The 19,179-nt window shown below is 38.2% G+C and overlaps 1 protein-coding gene across 4 annotated transcripts in view; it reads left to right on the forward strand.

Moving 5' to 3' along the window:
• CNKSR2 (connector enhancer of kinase suppressor of Ras 2) overlaps positions 1–19,179 on the forward strand; it is a gene marked incomplete at both ends in the record, with an annotated part of 204,118 nt that overhangs the window by 23,942 nt on the left and 160,997 nt on the right. For all 4 annotated transcript variants that reach the window (XM_079536249.1, XM_079536250.1, XM_079536251.1 and 1 more), the window contains one exon: positions 9,673–9,836. In XM_079536249.1, the coding sequence (XP_079392375.1) occupies positions 9,673–9,836 (164 nt within the window). The remainder of the gene's footprint in view (positions 1–9,672; positions 9,837–19,179) is intronic.

Here is a 19,179-nt window from a genome sequence, read left to right on the forward strand (position 1 = left end):
AAAGAAAATAGGAAACTAACAAATGTATTTTCCCATCAATCAGTCATGTAGGAAGCACTCTCAATTTACATGTTTTCATTTTGTATTATAAATTTTACATTATGATGTATATTACTCTCTTTTAATGAGAGAAAGAGAGTTGGGAAGAACATGCTTTTGAACTTACACTTGCATCTACTTTACTTAAGCTTTTTACTTTGAATAGAGTTTGTAACAGGTTGTCTTAGAAAAGAAGCTGTAATGTTTTTGATTTCTTAACATAGATGGGATCTGTGCATAGCAGTAATAAAATTGTAGGGCTGTTTGTAAAGTTATCTGTACATGTTCTGTCCGGCAGTGGGTAACCTCCTTAGGGTTCTGTCTCAATCCTGAATAAGTCCTGGAAGAAAGTGGACAGAACCTGTGTATGCTTGATGGTCTTGTAGGTGGTATAAGGAAGACTGCATGTGGGAGAAGGAAGAGCAACTTGGAGCATAGGTGGAAGTCATCATGTAGACATTCCCAATCTAGGCTACTATCTTGTCTGCTACTGCTCTGGAGAGAGGCTGAGTGTCATTGCAGCCTGACCTAAGAATTGCTCATGTTTTGAAATGAATTGCTTTGCTTTAACTAAACTTCTGGGACTCATGGAATCCATAGACTGTGTGTGATGGTATCACCATATAAGTCTTGAAGGCTTATCTGAACTATTAGCTGATTTCTGCCATAGTGTGAAGCAGTGTATAATACTGAAGTAAACTATATCCTTGACAACTGTTGTGTTGTTTCTTCAGGAACATGATGTTCCAGCTTGCTCCAAAAAAGTTGTATTTTAGCTTAACAAATTCTTGGCAGCAAAGCTGGCTTTCATGGAGAAGAACTTTAATAAAGGCTATGGCAGAGCTTATTTGACTATTTTGCGTAATAGCATATATTAGCCCATGTGAGGGAGGGAGAAGAGGAGGGCCCTTCTTGTGACAACAACAGTGTGTTTAATGTGGCTGCCCCAGAGTGCTCTGTGAAAACGCAAACATGTGAAGGCATTTGAAAGAACAACCAGTACTTAGTTATTTACTTGGTTAATGTCAGGGGTATGCTTGGCTTACATAAACATCTTTTGACTGTCTTACACATTATACTTGTTTTTTCCGTTTAATATATGATTCATTTATGTTTTGCAGAGCTGTAGGATGGTTGCTGAGGCATCTGAAGTACTGCTGTAAGAAAGTAATGAATATTAGAAGTATAGCTTTCCCTTTCTTCCTTAAGTGCCTCCTACACATCACACTATTTGACCAGCAATTTTAAGTTACAGATGTTTCTTTGTCATGTGGAGGGGGATGTACAGCTTTTTTTCTGCCCACAGCTCTAAAGGCATCCCAAATCTCAGACTGTGCCGGATTGTGCAAACTTCTGCTCAAGAGAGCTTTGAGCCTGGGAATTGCATGGGCGTTGCGATACAGGAGAGTGAGCGGGAGTTCACTCAAGAGTTTGGGGAAACTTTCTTGCCTGCCTGCTGTAAGCTGAGACACTTGACAGCTTCGCACTTCCTTTAGTCATATGTGATCCTATAAAGTACAGCTGCAAATAATCATGGAAGATGATGGAAAGCTACAGAAAATTGGACTTCTCTATCTCAAGTCCAGAGGGGATTTCAGCCTCCTTGTTCCTTCTAGCTGTTGGAGAAGCCAACAGCACGCTTACTTAGACAAAGCCTCTGGGAATATAGTGGTTGCATTTCAATGCTTGCAGTCATCTCTTGCTTTATCACTGTTGCAGGGTGCAGGACTTTGCATTGGGCAGGTGCTGTGTGTCAGTGGGCATAGAGCTGAGTACAGATTGTGGGCTTGCACAAGGCAAATTGGGCCCTTGCTTGCTTTCCTTTGCTCTGGCATTGTCCCGCTGGTGCTGGGCTTGATTCAGGCCGTGCTGCCTGCGGCATGTTTGAACATCGTTAGTGCTTACTACATCCTTGGGGGGCATGCTAGAGGAGTCTAAAAGACATATGCTGGTGTCAGATGGACAATTGCTCTCTTTGTAAGCTTTTTTTTGCACCAGTGCAAATATACCATTACAAATAAGCCTCTAGAAGGCTTATAGGTGAGAAGAACATGTGGAAAAAATCTGTACTCTCATAAATTGCTTTATATTTTAGGCAAAACGAATTTGCAGTGAAATCTTTCCTTATAGTCTGATGTATGGTAGCAGGCGCTTAGAAAACATGAAATCCCTAAAGGGGTAGAGATGCAGGCAGATGTACAATGAGCCATGTGGAAAATGGGAACATTTGAAAGTAAAACAAATTTCTGATGAAACACAAATAGATGTAATAGGTTTTAGTGAATGGTACTTAGAAATGCAATTTTGTAATGCAAATTGAAAACAGCCTGTATGTTGAGACAGCTGCAACATGTTCTAGTTTGCTTCTGGTAATTGGTAAAGAAATGTGGTACCTTGAGGGAAAAAGTTAAGGATTGATTGGATCCCAAAGGCTTTTCTTTTTGAGGTGATCTGCAATCTGAACTACACATGAAGAAAGGGAAGGAGAGTGCAAAGTGAAATGGAATAGAAGTCAAGCTATTCAGCAGGGATATGCCTTTATTGGCTAGCATGTTTGAATCTTGTAGAGAACTGGATCTCCTTGTATATTACGTTGTGTAAAGTCTGTCATCATGGAATCCTGAATACGACCAGACTGGCTGGATTCTTCTGTATCATAAAAAATATATTCATCCTACCATTCAGAGTGACAATGCCACTTGCATTCTTCTCTTTTTGTAATGTTTTATTGGTATATTTCATGTCCTCTAAGCTGTTTTAGAGATCAATGGGGCATACATTAGTGTACGACAGAACTTGAGATGATAAGGGGATTCTCTCTTTGAAATTTCCTGGTGGAATTTGATTCAGTGTTTCTAGTTATGTAATATTGATAATAATTGGGTAACTTGTTGGAGAAGTTATGGTTTTGGTACTGCACAGTATTAAAAGAAACAACTTCATTGTTTCTCAGTCTTTTCTTAGTTCTGAATACAAGAAGGATTCCTTCATAAAAATTGAAAAAAAAAAAAAAAAAAAGGAAAAAGGAAAAAGTCCTTACTGTTCAGATGTTTGTAGTTTATTCCTTGATGTCTCCTGAACTGTGCTGAACTTCTGAGTCTGAATTTAAAAGCTGTCATTTTACACAATCAATTATGAGGATGAATGCATGCTTTCTACCATCCCCATTGTGCCTGCCCTGTGCCCCTGTGGCTGGATATAGTAGTGTTTATCAGGAGCAGTGCATGCTTTCCTTTGATTAGCTTCGTTTGAGGGATTCCTGATTTTTAATGATGCTGTGGGTTGTTTGGCAACGACTAGCAAAGAGATTTCCGCTGCTGTTATCAGCCACACTAACTTTTCAGCGCACTTCAGCATTTCTGGTGTGCAAAGGCCACAGCTGGAGTTGAACAATGTAGTTGTTTTAATCCAATATCAGAGTCCTAAATATAACAATAATTATAACCTCTTACACTGAGAACAATATTGATAATCAGGGGTACTATTTCTTGAATTTCAAAGAAATGTAGCTCTACGTTGGATGTTGCAGAATTGTTTGTGTTTTAAGATTTCAAATACTTAGCAAAACTCATATGTGTTATGTAGAAATTTGGGTTTGGTATACAGATGGGCATAATGGTAACAAAATGCTCAGAGAAATATGAATAATGACATTTATCAACAACTGAACACAACACTGGGGATTATTTTCATAATTAACAAGCCCAACTTTCATAATAAGCCTTCAGTCTAACAGCTAGGACTTGTTTTACTGAAAATCTCATCTATTAGATACTGAACCCTGTTTGGTTTTGCATATCTTTAAATCATGTCTGTAGTTAGTCTGTATACATAGTTCTTCCTTCTCTATGTTTTAATTTAGTTTTCTTTTTCTCAAGAAAACCTTTTTAAAAATTGGTGCAAGACTTCACAAAGTGGAGCTATTGATGAGCCAGGTATGATCTGCTCAGTCTTAACGTGAGTTTTTTGATGAAAAAAATATTGCAGTTTATTGCCAGCACTCTCATATAATGAATATTTTTCCAGGTCTCATAAAAGCTCATGATCAAGAAATGAGAATGTATTTGTAGTCACAGGAACAGTAGATGTTTCAGTGGTAAATTACTAGAACAGGACTTGGTTTTTAATTATGGAACTAGTACTGACTCTGGACAGTGCTTCTTACCCCAGATTGGATTTCAACTCAGGACCTTTGCAAATTGCTCTCTTTGGCTTCCCAGTTCTTAGCTGGCAATGTTCATATGGGACTGGGCATTAATTTTTGCTGCCATCCTGTCATAAGTAGACATTTGCTATCTACTGCACTTAAAATATCTCTGAGAACTGTGACATCTGCTTGTCAAATACAATGCCCAGGAGGTGCTGTAGATCCCAAAGCATCTCTAAGGACAGAAGAGTATAATTTTTTACCTCTAAAGTGGGGAATGGCAGGCTGGTCTTGCTCATGATGGCTGGAGGATGTGGAGAGTCTCCAGATGTTCATCTCCCATGAAGAGATTGTGGTGAAGTCTTTCCTTTTTTGTGTCTTCCCTCACGTTCTAGTTCCCTGACAGCGGATGTCTGAATGCGTGTCCCATATGGGAACTGCCGGCTCTGGGTTGCTGGCCGTGTCCAGAAACAACCCTCTGCTTGAACTGAGTGAAGTACAGAGAGGTTTCTTGTTTGCTGATCTTGCTGTTTGGCAGAAGGAAAGGTTTTTTTTAATAATGAGACCAAATTAGTATCCTACCAGCTCTGTATTAATAAAGTAAATGTGTGAATCATAGCACAGTGCTTTAACTTATCGTGTACTCAGCTGGACATTTAAATTCAAAAAATGATGTGTGATGTCGTGGACCCACGTGCAGTTTCTACAGTGGTCAGTCCATAAGTGTGGTTGATTTAAATGTAATGCAGATTTACTTGTTGAGAGAGGAGAAAGCAACTGATTTTGTCTTCCATCATGCTAGTTCAGGTAAGAATGTTGTAATAATAGTTTGTCATTTGAGGTGGTATTGCATGGTGCTACACAAGTGGCCAGCTCATGTTAAACTCTAGCTTAAACTTTCTTTAAAATGACTTACTAAATGCTGTGCTGTAGTCCACTGCCTGAATTTATTAAGGTGTAAAACTAACAGAGTTCATGTAGGGCATAGTCTTCCCTTTTAGACTGAAAGCTAGATTGGTTTGATTTACAAATGTTCACTTCTGTTTAAGAAAGCAGAATATTTTCCTCTCCCCTGCAAAATTATTCCATGTGTTGTGTGTATGTTATCGCTCTTCAGTAACTGTGGGATTTAGAGAACAAGGACATACCAAGGGAAGTTATCAGTTTACATCCTCGTTCTGATTTACCAAGGAGGCACAAAAATATAGTCCTCTTTCAGAGTTTCAGGTATGAAGGTTAGACCTGTAATGTTCATAATGCTTCCTTAACCCCAAGGTGGAAAAAAGATTAGTAAGTACACAAGCTCTGTCAATTTCATTGTAGTTCTCCTGAAGAACCTAAAGGAAAAAAAAACTAAAGAAAAAATTTCTTTGCCACCAATTTGGGGAATACTTTTCTACCTTGTTGTCACTGTATTTAGAGCTGTATCTTCTCTTGTAGCTGCTAAGCAACTGATTAGAAATCTGGGAGTAGATCTCATTGTAGAAAAAGGGTTTTTTTAGTCATATTTTGTAATACTTATTTAGGGGTTCACTGGTCTCTTAAAGAGACATTGATACATGAAATTAATAATTTACTTCTGTTTGAATTTTCAGAGGAAACAAATTCATATCTTAACTATAGTGGAGATGCACTATCGCTGTACTTGCATACACGTAATCCATGTCTCAGATAGTCTGTGTCCTTGCCATGCATTCTGTTAAGGACCTAGCAGATAGCTCACTTCTTACAGAGGCATCCCCTGAGAGGAGGGAGGGAAACTGAACTTCTTGAAAAGAAGCAGGTGGTAGGATCAGAACTGAGATGTAAATGGGAGATGAAAATGACCCTTCAATGAAATACCTCTGATTTACCACAGGTGTGCATAACATTCTGGCTCTGAGCTAGATGGTTGTTGATGATTTTTCTTGCTTCAAAAGATAACCCCATACATGCATGAAAATAAGATAATACCTCAGAAAGATCATGGAGTGTGCGATTGTGTTATTAGTTAGAAGACTGCAAACACAGAAGATTTCCCCAGAGAGTAGCACTGCATCTTTGCAGTCTTTTTCCAGAAAATCTTATGAGTAGAAAAATGAAATTAAACATTTCCCGATCAGTTTCTAACGTGCCACTGTAATAACAGGAATTCACTTCATAGAAATCTGTCCAATTTCGCATCAGTGAGCGACTAAAAGTCTTTAATGATTTGATGAACTCCAGCTTGGCTCACAAAAGGCAGAAATCAGTGACAGAATAGAGAAAAAAATATATAGCTATGGTACGTTCTGCTTGCAAGAGATTTTTTTTTTTAAAGAGAATTTTTTTTTTTTTTTTTTTTTATGTTTAAAGCACTGATTTCTGAGTAGTTTCCTTTGGAAAGCTTTTCTTTTTTTGCCTCTCTCCTCACTTTTGTTGTTGCTTATTATTTGTTCAGTCACATAGGATATAGCTTGCTTTAAACTCAGTGAAGAGTGTTACTCCTTTTTCTGTTAATGCAGAGAACAGTACATGTGCAAACACAGTACCTCAGTGGTATTCTGGCTGAAAAAATGTGCAATGTATTTGCTTTCTGTCATAGAATCATGGAGTTGCCAAGGTTGGAAAATAACTCCAAGGTTATCTTCCATCACATCTAGACCCCTGTTGAGCTGGCTGTGGAATGAGAATGCAGAGGGGTTTAGCAGCAGTGCCAAGCTCCTGGCTGGTAAGCTCAGAGAGAAAGCATCCAGCATAGGGGAGTTTGCCTTCTGGGAAGTGTGTGATGTTTCTGGAGCATGAGACTTGAAGACTCTGTCAAAACTCAAACCCAACCACTTACATAGTGGAATATTTCCTTTAAAGAGTAGGTCTAAAAGGAAGAGAACTAACACGATACAGTTTTACATTAATCGAATGTCTGTGCCTTTACATATACTCAGAGAATCCTAGGGTTATTTGGAAGGAGAGGGGGCTGTTGGATATGAGACTGTTCCTCAGTTATTGTCATCACAGAACAATTTCTGCTACACTGAGGCTGGGATCATGCAGTGCTGCAAAAGACAGAATGCTCTAAAGAAAGCTATGCTTTCCCTGCTGGCTTCCAGGGTGTCTCTATGGACCCCTGGCAGTTGATCTTGTACATCTTGTTCTGTCCCAACTTAAATGGCCTTGTAAACCAGGAACGCCTGTTCCTTGCAGTTTGCTGGCTGCTGGCATACAAGCCTGTTTGCCAAGCCTTTGGGGGCTGAAAGGTGTGAATGAGGAGTGCTGACTTCCCTTTTGCGTTATTAGTGTCGCCTATCAGTGTGCAGTTTTATTTGCAGAAAGAATTTCTGTTCCTTGATTAAGAGAATGACAGAAAAATAAATGACTTCTTAAAAAAAGATATCCAGTTTAGGAAGTGAGGGGAAGTAACTGTAGAAAGCTATTCTGAAAATGTCATGTAATCTACAGTTAGGTTATTTTGTTCTTTCCTGGATCTGTATTTTACGAAATCGGTGAGTCAAGCAATTGTCAGTAATATTTTTGTTTTTTATTTTTTATTTTTTCTTATCTTACACGAACTATATGCATCTGTGTCTGTATTACAACTGAATGATAAAAATACAATATATAGCAGCAGGAGGAAGAATTTTAGCTTTATTTAGACTTAACTTGCAGTAAGTGTTTACTAAGTGCATCTGTCATATCATTATGGATTTGTTTTGCTAGATTCTTATGTTCGGAATTCTTTTTCTTTTTTTTTTTTTGATACCTGATGACGTTGAACATTTTAATTTTATTATTCTCATTCAGTGATCTATTATTCTCATTCAGCAATCTATGTAAGCAGTGTGGGACTTAAGTACAGAAATATCAGAAGTATATACCGATGTCTTTTTTTAGTCATTTAGCAAAAGCACATCTACAGTCCATTTTAATACATTTTAGATGAAGCATTTTATGTATCGTCAGGCATATTCAATTTCTTTCAAAAAACAAACGTCACTGTATGTGAGACAGTGCTTGTAATGCAGTTATGCAGTTAATTTCTCAAATGGAAATCTTGCGCTAAATACTTTTGAATAAAACAGGTACAAATGTGGATAAATCAAGAAGGCTTCTGTCATACACTTCAGGATGATGGTATCCTGTGTATGTTCCTTGTGTGAGATTCTATAGGTATGCCTGCACCCTAAAGGAGGTGAAAGAGAAAAGAAAATGCTATGGAAGCCTTATGCTATATGCTTGGTCTCTTGAGAATCCTGCTCAGCAGTCGGGTCTTTGCTCTTCCATATATCTTCAGAGTTTTCAGACATTTTGATTAGCAAGTAAAAATGTACTCACTGCCTTACAACGTAACAAGCAGATGCCTTTTCGTCATCAGGGAAAGAGAGATGTGCTCCCTGTTGTTTGAAGGCAACTATCAGAAAGGTGGCATCTCTGAAGATGTGTCTAAATTAGTTCGTTCAAGACTTTGCCAATTCCTACTACTCTGTAGCAATCCTGTTCCTCCATTAGGGGGTATTCAGTCTGATTCAAAGTTTATATGGACCCCCCCCTCCATACCTCCTGAAAAATATAAGTTTTTCTTATTTGCTTTGCATGGAGATACATGTGCTGGAGAGCTTTCCTAGGCAGGGCTCATCCTCTGAGGCACAGATTGGTTGGGAAGAGATCTGTGACATTACCTCATGCTCTGCAATGCTCTTGGCTCAAGGCAAAAACATGTAGTTGGCAAAACATTGTTGGACTGGCACGAAAAGTGAACAGCTAGAATTGTGGTGGTCCCAAAGCAGAACCTGATCCTGTACAAAAGGAAACCAGCAGAGTATGAACAAACTTATCAGAGCATATCTGATGCTACGTGATTCTGCTGTTTTGCTCGTGGAGTACTGTAGTCAAGAGTCCTATGAAAAGGCTGTGGACATGAAAGTCTCTGGGATATGGCATCTCCAGTAGTGCTTCTCCATCATGTGACCTGCCATGGCAGAGGTGTGCTGGGAGAGAGGATAAGAGACATGAATATTCTTGATATATTGCATTAAATATATTCACACTCTCATTGCCTCTTGGTTTGTCTCTGACACAAATGCTTTCCCTTGTTGCCAGACTCTTACAGTATTTTGTTAACTAATATAATAGTATATATAGCACTCGCAGAAGGCAGTAAGTCTTCCTCCTTTCCCTTGTTCCCTCTCTTCCCCCTTGGATGAAATAGAGGCATTTCTAGTATATGTGTTACTAGAGGCTGTCAGGTGCATGTTCATTAACACAGTATACTGTAAGAATTCAGAGCTATGTCTGAGTTTCAGGAGTGGTTGGTATTGGTATCATCCAGAGGTAGAAAAGGCATGGCTGTCATAGCTCTCCAAAACTTATAATTTATAACTTATCACAATTGTAATATATATTATGTTTACATGTTTATCTTCAAAGATAGGACAAATATTCTCTGTATGTATTTATTTATTCATTACTTCCTATGGCAGTATAGAATATTGTTAACTTTTCTCTTTACTTCTTCCATCCTGTTTCTGCAGGTCTTGATGATTGCTTGCAGCAATATATTAAGAATTTTGAGAGAGAGAAGATTAGTGGCGACCAGCTACTACGTATTACTCATCAAGAACTGGAAGATCTTGGAGTCACACGAATTGGCCATCAGGAGCTTATCTTGGAAGCAGTAGACTTGCTCTGTGCACTGGTAAATTTCTTGGGGCAAAAGGGGAGGAAATGAATAGTGTTTGCATATTTGCAGTTTGTGTATTTGAATTTCTAGTCCTAAAAAACATTTAAACAGGTGCTTTTCAATGTATGAACGGTTTAACATTTTAAACCAGAGTCAAGATAACAACATCTACTGCTAGGACAATGCTTGTTAAATAAATTTGCATCAGAGGTTTAAGACTTCCATATCTTTGTTTGTAGGAAAAAAGCCTACCTAAAATCACAATGAGACTAGACAGTGCTATGTTTGGAATGTAAAATAGTTAGAATGAGAGAAATCAGAATGTAATAATTGAGTGCCAGTTGCCCTTTAAAAACCAACCAACAAACAAACAGGAAAAACTTCATGATATTAACCATGTTATTTAACCATGTCATATAACCATGTCATTTTTCACTGATCTTTTATGCACTCCCTCACTGTATAGCAAATTATGTTTTAGATGATTATTTAGCTGCTTGTATTTCACAGTAGAAAGGATGAGATACTGGAGTGGAAAAAAAAAATAAATAATACATAAATCCTCAATGCAGAGGGATTTTGATAATGCTCTTTTCTGTAAGGTAACGTCATGCAAAACTTTGATTATCCCCTCAGTGAGAGGTGTAGTGCTAACTTCACTGTTCTTATGAACTTCTGCATGATTGTAAAGATTGGGCACACTGTCTGCGTTCATTGCTGTAGAAAGAATTGTGAACAGCTCTGTTAAGATGTACTTGACTGCCTAAAATGGAGTTTTGTAGTTTCTAATGTGGATGACTTTTCCAAGCTTCAGCAGCAGCTTTAAGGAAGCTGAATCTCTGTAGAGGAAATCAAAGATGATACACTGAAAGGTTCCTTAGAAGGGCTTGTGGATTCTCAGTACTCAGCAGCTTTTCTGAATATGATACTGTTGGATCTTTGGGATTGACAAAGATTGTACAGGCTTTGGATTTTCTTCTCTAGAGCATTATGTTGTGGAGTGGCTCCGTGTGATGTTAACTCCACCATTTTTAAGTGTTGGAAAGTTGTAATCCAAATAAATAAATAATAAATAAATAAATAAAAATTGCTATGGACATAGAAGAAGACAGTCACAAAGTACAGACCGTGCAAAGAGAAACAAGAAAGGAAATACTTTAATTAACTGAGACAAAATCTAAGGTAGGGTGAACACTGAGGACAGTTCTTTCCAAGGGAGACAGATCGTGATTCTTTCAAATGTAACCTATTTTCACAGAATGAACCTTGTTTATTAGCTGAAATTTCCTTTTCCCCCCGGATATATAATTACAGATGTTATCATTAGACAAACAGACACGTATTTGTAGTTCCCTTTTATGAGACAATAGTATGTAGAACTAAATTGTACATAAAATAAGGAATTTTTAGTGAAAGCTTGCAATGCATCCTAAATTCATGCAAAAAGTCTCTACCTTCTCGGTCCATATGGCGTATAGTGTTGTCTGCTTTTCTGAGTTGGTTTTTAAAAAAAACTTTATCACTGAAACACAATAGCAAGCATTCAGATTTCAACTTCTAATTTAAGTGGAGGCTTTTGCAGTCTCACAATTGGCTGCTGATGGCTCCTCAGGGACAGAAAATGTGATTGTTATATTGATTTTAGTGGACTTAATTTAAATTTATTGTTCACCAATCGGATAAACCTCTTAGGAAATTTAATTCAGAGACAATCCTTTTGGCTATTCTGGTCCTATACTTGCAGGCTTTTTTTTTTTTTTTTTTTTTTTTTATTGCATCAATAAGTATCTGTCCTGGTTAGTGCTTGCCTGTTCTTCTGAATTAGCTTCTAAGCTTCTGATGTGGGCTGTATGTTTATGAGAATGCTAAACCTATAAATCTTCAGCACAGGACAACTGCTTGTGCAGGTGGTCACTGTGCTGGGCTTTTGAAACGCGAGTTACCTGACTGTTTCTCCTGTTACACTGGAGTTTAACAGAGAATTCACAGTAGAATTTGGCATGAGGCACAGGTTCGATCCAAGTGATTCTGTGAAGTGAATTAAGATCTAATTGGATGTTGGAAATGATCAGTAGTATGATGGGATAGAAACAGTAATATTAATTTTGCCTTGCGAGCATAATCTCTGATTCTGTACTAATCGTGTCCAACGGATTGCTTCTGATTCTCCTCTCCATTCTCTCTGAGTTGGTGAGTGAACACCTAAAGAGGCTTTTTTTTTATTTTTATTTTTTTTTTTCTTCCCTCCCAACTAAGAACAATTGAGGAGGACAGAACCACCCCTCCCACCAGTCATTCCTGCTCCCACTCTATGGGAAGAGATTTTTAAGACAGAGACACCATCGGTGAGGGAAGCTTCTGTGTCAGCTGATGTGCTTAGGAGATGCATCCTTCCTGTCCCTCTCCAAGGAGTTTTATGGAGAAGATTTCCTCTGACAGTTTCTGCTCTATAGCTGTGGTTGTGGCAAATGGCAAACTGGCTGCTTGTGTTGTATGTCTGCAGTTTGTGGGGCAAGTTTTTCTTTCTGGAGGAAAATGAAGGACCTGATCAAGTATGTTTGGTGTGGGCCTGGGTCCTACTTGCCTCAGACAGGCTGTGGAATAGTACTAAAAAGACAAACTGCTGGCCACAGTAATAATTCGGAGCCACTTATCATAAAATCATAGAAGTACCAAGTTTGGGAAAGACCTTCAAGATCATCTAGCTCAACTGCCCATCTACCACCAATATCTCCCTTTTAAACCATGTCCCTTAATACTACATCTAAATGTTTTTTTGAACACCTCCAGGGATGATGACTCCACCACCTCCCTGGGCAGCTCATTCCAGTGCCTGATCACTCTTTCATAGAAGTTTTTCCTAATATCCAACCTGAACCTTCCCTGGCACAACTTGAAGCCATTCCCTCTTGTCCTGTTGCTAATTATGTGTGATTACTTTTGGTAGTGTTCTTTGAAGGATGTTCTTTTTTGACAGAAGTTGGTAGGTAACTGTGGTCTCTCTCAGTATTCCCATCCTGTCATGAGCATTTGCAACAAAGGGACCTCCAGTGTTAGCTGATAAGAGAACAAATGCTGGACTATGTCACCATCTCACTTGAGTCTCTCTTGGCTGACACTTGCCATACTGTGCTGTTGACAAGAGAGCAAATATCCTGGGGGTGAGATACACAGGTTTTCTTTTCCTGTGATACTACAGAGGAGAGAAAGACATGGCTCAGCTGCTACTGCTGTTACAGATCACAATTGCTAATAGTTTTGCATGCCTTCTCAGCTGAATGTGTCCCATGTAATTAATATGCTTTGTATGTTTGCACTCTCCTATAGATTATCTTTCTTCTCCCCCCCTTCTTCTTTTTTTTTTTTTTAATTTAATAGAAAGTTTATGTCAGAAAGGGCAACTCAAATGAAACACGCTCTGTGCTTAAAAGAAAGAAGAAGGTCTGTGGTGGTATTTCATTGGTAGGAAGCTGTTACGTGGTTTTTGGATCAGACCTTGAGAAAATATCATGATGGAGCTGCTCCTGCAAGGTTACTCTATTTCTAACAAGACACATCTCTTCTCCCTCCCTTTTTGTTCAGTTAGACATGAAATCCAGACTATGCTGGTGACACCACTAGATTCCTATTTGATGTGGATGTGCATGTTTATTCAAATGACAAAATCTCAAAAAAATATTTGACATCTCAGAACTTTGTAAACTAAGAAACTCCATACCAAATGTGAAGATTCAGGAGAAATTGCAATGAATTAGCTGTTATGCTATGTTTCCTGTGATTTTGTTTGATGAAGAAGATGAAAATAGTTTCATTTGATTATAAAAAAATTTCATTTTTAAAAATGAGGCCATATGTAAAAATATAATGTGAAGAAAAGTCTACTTAGAAAACTTCACAAATGACTTCTGAACTATTTAAAATTTTCTTTAAACAAAAGAAATTAGTAAAGTCCTGTGAGTTTGCAAAAATATTTTTCAGAAAGCCTGAATTTATATATTAAGTAAGATATTCTTACTTAAAAGGAAAACAAAATGGTTTTGCTTTATACAGGATATTGGTTTTAGTTCTCATTTCATACTGGTTACTTAAATCGGTTGTGACTTCACAGGAAGTCATTACAGACTGGATATTTCAGTCTGTAAATATGAGAGATTGCAGCGGATGAAACAGCAATGTTACTTGGCAGAGAATATGTTGGGGTGCGCTAATAACACGACGTTACTTGTCATTTACCACTAATACAAAACATTTAAATGCAAATGAATGTGAAAAATAGATCTACTTCACCCCCTGAATGATTCAGTTTTTTCGTAAGAATTATGTCCTTTATCTTAATATCATCTTCTTGCCATTTCTCACACAAAAATCCTCTCCTTTGCCCTTATCACTAGTCAAATCTTAGAGCTACTTTGTCAGTAATAGTGAGTATTAGACTTAAACCCTGTAGTGCTAAATGAGGAATGCTTCATTCCAGAATGGAAGCTTGTTTATACTGTAGTTAGCATTTATTGTTAATATTCTGCATGCTCACGGCAGAAGAATTGCCCTTTTTTTTTCTCTTGCCCTTTGCAAGTTAAAGTTCTTCTTATCTATCAGCTGCTGCCTTGTCTTCAGCCTGAAATAACTTACTATGAAGAAGGAAATTCTCAATCAAAGGTCCATAACCAGATCAATAAAACTAATGAGTTAAAGGCTGTCTGATAGCTGATATTTGTAGCTGTTAGTAAATCTTTTGTGCAGAACTGCAGTAAACCCTGTGGCATGCCAAAGGCAGTAAATATGTCCATATGCAAGGAATGAATGTCCTTCCTCTGATCTGTGTTTGGGTTATTCTGAGTTTTGGGCAAGTGCAAAATAGATGCCTTGGTTAAAAGCAGGCCTGTTGAAAAAGACTGATCTTATTTCCTTAGCTGTTTAAGAATTTGGAACTGCATGTAACTGAATACGTAAGTGTTATTTTGAATTCTAGAGAAGTAAGAGGACCTGGCTAAGGACAAAATTACATGAGAAAGTTGGAAAACAAAGAAAACATAATGAACACTTGGTCTTGCAGAATCTGCTGATTGAATAAGAGTAAGGAGCATAGTTACATAATTGCTCTATTAGTGCTACAAAGCATAACTAGGGCTTGGCTTTTTGATGTGTTACTTGATTGTGCTGTGAAAAAAGAACTGCTTTTTGGTTTTTTTTTTTTTTTTTTTTTTTTTTTTTTTTTTTTTCTGGAAACACGATGATAGTTATTATTAAAATTTCCTGGGTTCTCGTGCACCTGACTTTTTTTTTTTTTTTTTTTTTTTTTTTTCCTGACTGCAAACACTTAGGACAAATATTTGTATTCTTTGAAACCATTTGTCTTTTAATCAGTATATATTTAATAGCTGCAGTATATAATGTCATTTGAATGTTCTGGCTTCGTTTCCTTATGTATTTGTTTTCTACTTATGAAATCTGTATGGACTGTGCATTGTCCCATATGTCAGTGCTATTCCAAGGAGGGACAACCTTAGGGTTGGCATTTCATGATTCTGGAAGAAAGGTTGCTAGAAATATATGTAAAAATGCTGTAGGCAGAGCTGATGAGGTACAAAGTTACATAAGGCACCATCCGTATGACAAGCTGTGTTCTCAGTCGTTCACAACTTTGATCTTGTAAACTGCCTCATAATTTGTGGGATGTGTTTAGCCAAATGCTTTCGAGTATGAGGTTCAGAAGGGGATGGATTTTACTTAGTTTAAAAACAACTTTGAAGGAGAAGATTAGAATTTTTCATGGGAAAGTTTTAGCACCCCAAATTCTGAGGCTTGGCTTTGAAATGGCTGCCATGTGCCATGATATCCCTGTGATGCAGTTTTGATTATTATTGAGATTTTGATTATTATTAAGAACTTCTGCAGGCTTCCTAGGAATAGAGGACTGTGAACTTTGTCATTTCCAGTTTGCTTGTTTAAAAGCAATGAATATTACATGCAGACATGTGTCTCAAGAATTAAATTTGGAAGATGAGAGCTCTGAAAAATAGTGAGGAACAAATGTAAGCTTGCCTATGTTATCTTAACTCCACTTCTATAGCCTTATGCTATTTTTACCTGCAGCTTCTGCATCAGTCTGTGAATAAGGGGGGGAAAAATTGTGTTAGAAATAAAACTTGAATTCATCCTTGTGATTGCTGCCCAAATTAATTGAAGACACCAAGCATAATTGAGATGTTTTATTTCCTAACACATATATTATACAGTATGTAGCAACCTAGACTGTAATATTTGTCTTTTCAGGAGATTGCAACTTTGTTCTCCTTCTTTAAAAAATAATGCTTATTGTTCTGTGGCAAATATTTGTCACCATAATCCTTTACCGTCTGTAGTTTGTACAGTAAGAGCTGCCTTTCTCCAAGGGGGCAGCAGAGCTGATTGAAGTAAGCACTGGTGTCTGCTGTGCTCGTCTTATTTTCCTTTTGTCCCAGTTAATCAGTGTTGCAGTAGTAGCCTTGGTTCCCATCTTGCGTCAATTCAGTGAGAATCAACACTGGTCATGTAATGCCTTGCACTCCATATGGTTTCCAGCAGCTTTCTGGGCTGAAAGAGAAGAACCAGCTATTTAAAGAGAGGGGCAGAGAGAGCCATATGCTCATTTTTCTCTCTTGGATTGTTTGTGGGAATCATATGATGTTCTTGAACGTAATGTGGCCTTTGTGTTTATGGGTATGTAGGCTTTTGTGGATTCATAAAAAGTTCTGATCAGGACACATGTTGTAAGAGATTTTTGGATTTGGTAGTTGGACTATGAGTATGTCTATATAGTATATTGTGATGAATTCAGACATGGAATTCTCTTGATACTTGAACTTGACATTTTTATGTCTTTGTGTTGCACTGCAACAGTGGTGGCATACTCTGAAGTGTGTCAGCAGCCTCTAGTCACCATGTCTGAGCCGGCAGAGATTGTTAGCACTGTATGAGATAGAAATGCTCTCCTTTCTAACTAGTATTAGCAATATGAGATGTACTTACCTGCTCTAAAGGCTTAAGTGCATTTAATGAAAGAAGAAATTGAGCTCTGATCTAATATTTTTATTTTTTAGTTATTGATCAAACTGGCCCCCAAAAGTTCATTTCACTTCCAAAGTTTGGTAACTTAACTCTCTTTCTAGCCTGTGATGCTGATGCAAGGATGGATGGGCAGAGAGAGAGGGCTAGGCTGGCTTTCCCCACCAATAAAAAATAATCAAAATTAATCACTAGTGATTACAGTTGCTGCTTGTCAGCATGCAAAGAAAAGAGCTACAATTCATCACTACCATGTGAATCCAGAGAAAAGTAATTAGTAGGTAAAATGCCTATTAATAGTTCCCACCACCTTTCTTTCAAACACCTGCTGACAAGCTATTTCACTTAAGCTTCATCAAGTTCTTGTTTTGTGATTGTGAGAAAAGAGCCATTAGAGCCATTTCTGTTCAGGTGTGGTGTCTCTGAAGAGACTCTTCCTTTGCAGCTCCTCATTGAGAAAGCAGATGTATAGATTTGCCTTACTGCTAGTAATCTATACAAGCACACAGATTGCTTTATGCTTCTTTCAATGACTGTAAGTTTATCTTGGCTAATGACACTATAACTTGTGTTAGTGCAGGCTAAATACAGAGTAGGGAAAAACAAAAGAATTGTCATCTTTGCCTGCAATTATCTTTTTACGTTGCTTAGAGATAAACACTGTATGTCTCCAAGAAGCATATTATTAATAGTATTTGATCACATATATTGACCGAACTTGGCAGTAATTATTTGAACAACATTTTCCCCAGTATTGAAACACATGACACATTGAATTTTTTAATTTTTTTTTATTTTAATGAGGACTGGAAATATTAGTGATATATCAAGTGGGGATTTTGTTAGCTTGGCTGCTGTTCTAGGAGCCTTCTCATTGAAGGCTTCTTTAAGCAGAGCTGCCCAAAAATATGTTGCTTGCTCCAAATGTAATTCCTCTATGGAAACTACCAGAACTACAAAGAGAACAATAACTCTATTTGATAGAGCAAATTTTCACTTAAAGAACGCCTGAACATAGTCACCACCATTAGCTATGTACTTTCACAAGCAATGAATGAGAGTCTGCATGTTGAGCTTATAAAAATTTGTACTAGCGGAGGTGATCTGCTGTTGCTACTGCTGAAACACCACCTACTGACTCACTGTGCTTGCAGCCACTGTTGGGTTTCTATCAACATTATGCAAGTGTCAATGTCAGCGGGTACAATCTTTTCTGCATGGAGGAATTCAGTTCCACCTCTTTGCTTCATCTGTACTTCCATGTCAGATGTGATTGTGTCAGACTGCCTCTCTGCTGCCTTCTGTCATGCAGCAACAAAATATAGCATAATATTGTTTGGAAGATTCAGCCTCTACTTGCCATACCACCAACACCCGCCTCTGACATGGGCCAACATATTAAAATAGGAGGCTTTACTTTCAGAGCAGCCATTGTATTACTCTGCATGAAATTTATATCTGTTTTACACCCCTGCCTATATCTGTCTCATACTGCAGGTGGAGGCTGTGCCAAAACCAGCACCATTCCTAATGAATGATTAAATTGAATGCAGCTTAGATACCAACTGAACCTCTCTGTTTTTTGCAGTAAGAAAACATGAAGTATTGGTGAATGTATCTGGACACAGACTTTGTGGTCATTAACATTGTCCCTTCATTTCCATGTATCTGAGTGTGGAAAAAGATGTCTCAAAAAGGAAAGAGAACACATTTGTACATGGTCATCACTGGAAACATCAATGAGACTACTAAGCTTTTATAGGAGCAGCTTTTCTAAAGAAGCATATATGCAAATGTGTCCTGTTATTCTGTCACAGAATACTTTTTTGAGTGTCTTGCTCACTGTTTTAGTTTTACTGATGATTTTCTTTCTGCTGGGACTTGAGGCCTGGGTGTTTTTGACCTGAGCTTCTGCTGCAGTAGGCACAGCCCATCATTGCTGGGTGCTACCCACTGCTTGCCTCTCTGAACTGGCAAGGTGCAGGTCAGGCAGCAGAGAGGAGGATGGAGAAAAAAGAGGTGAAGTAATTCAGGGCTGTCAAGGGACAGATTCAGGTTGAAGCCTGGGCCTTGGCATGGACATCCATCTGTGGCGTAGGCATTCATCTGTGGGCCCTGTGCCCAGCTTTGGCTCGGGATCAGTGCGCCCTTGGTTGGCGTGGCTTGTGGCAGCCCTTCCAGCACTTTCCCCTGGATTACAGGGGGAAAGAAGGAATGGTGCCACGGGATTAGGAAACTTGAAATACAGGCCCTGTTGTGAAAGCTACAGTAATACTGAGGCACCTGGAGTGCGACAAGAGTTATAGGTGCTGTG

Source organism: Tetrao urogallus, assembly GCF_951394365.1.
Source record: "Tetrao urogallus genome assembly, chromosome: 1".
NCBI classification, from domain to species: Eukaryota; Metazoa; Chordata; class Aves; order Galliformes; family Phasianidae; genus Tetrao; species Tetrao urogallus.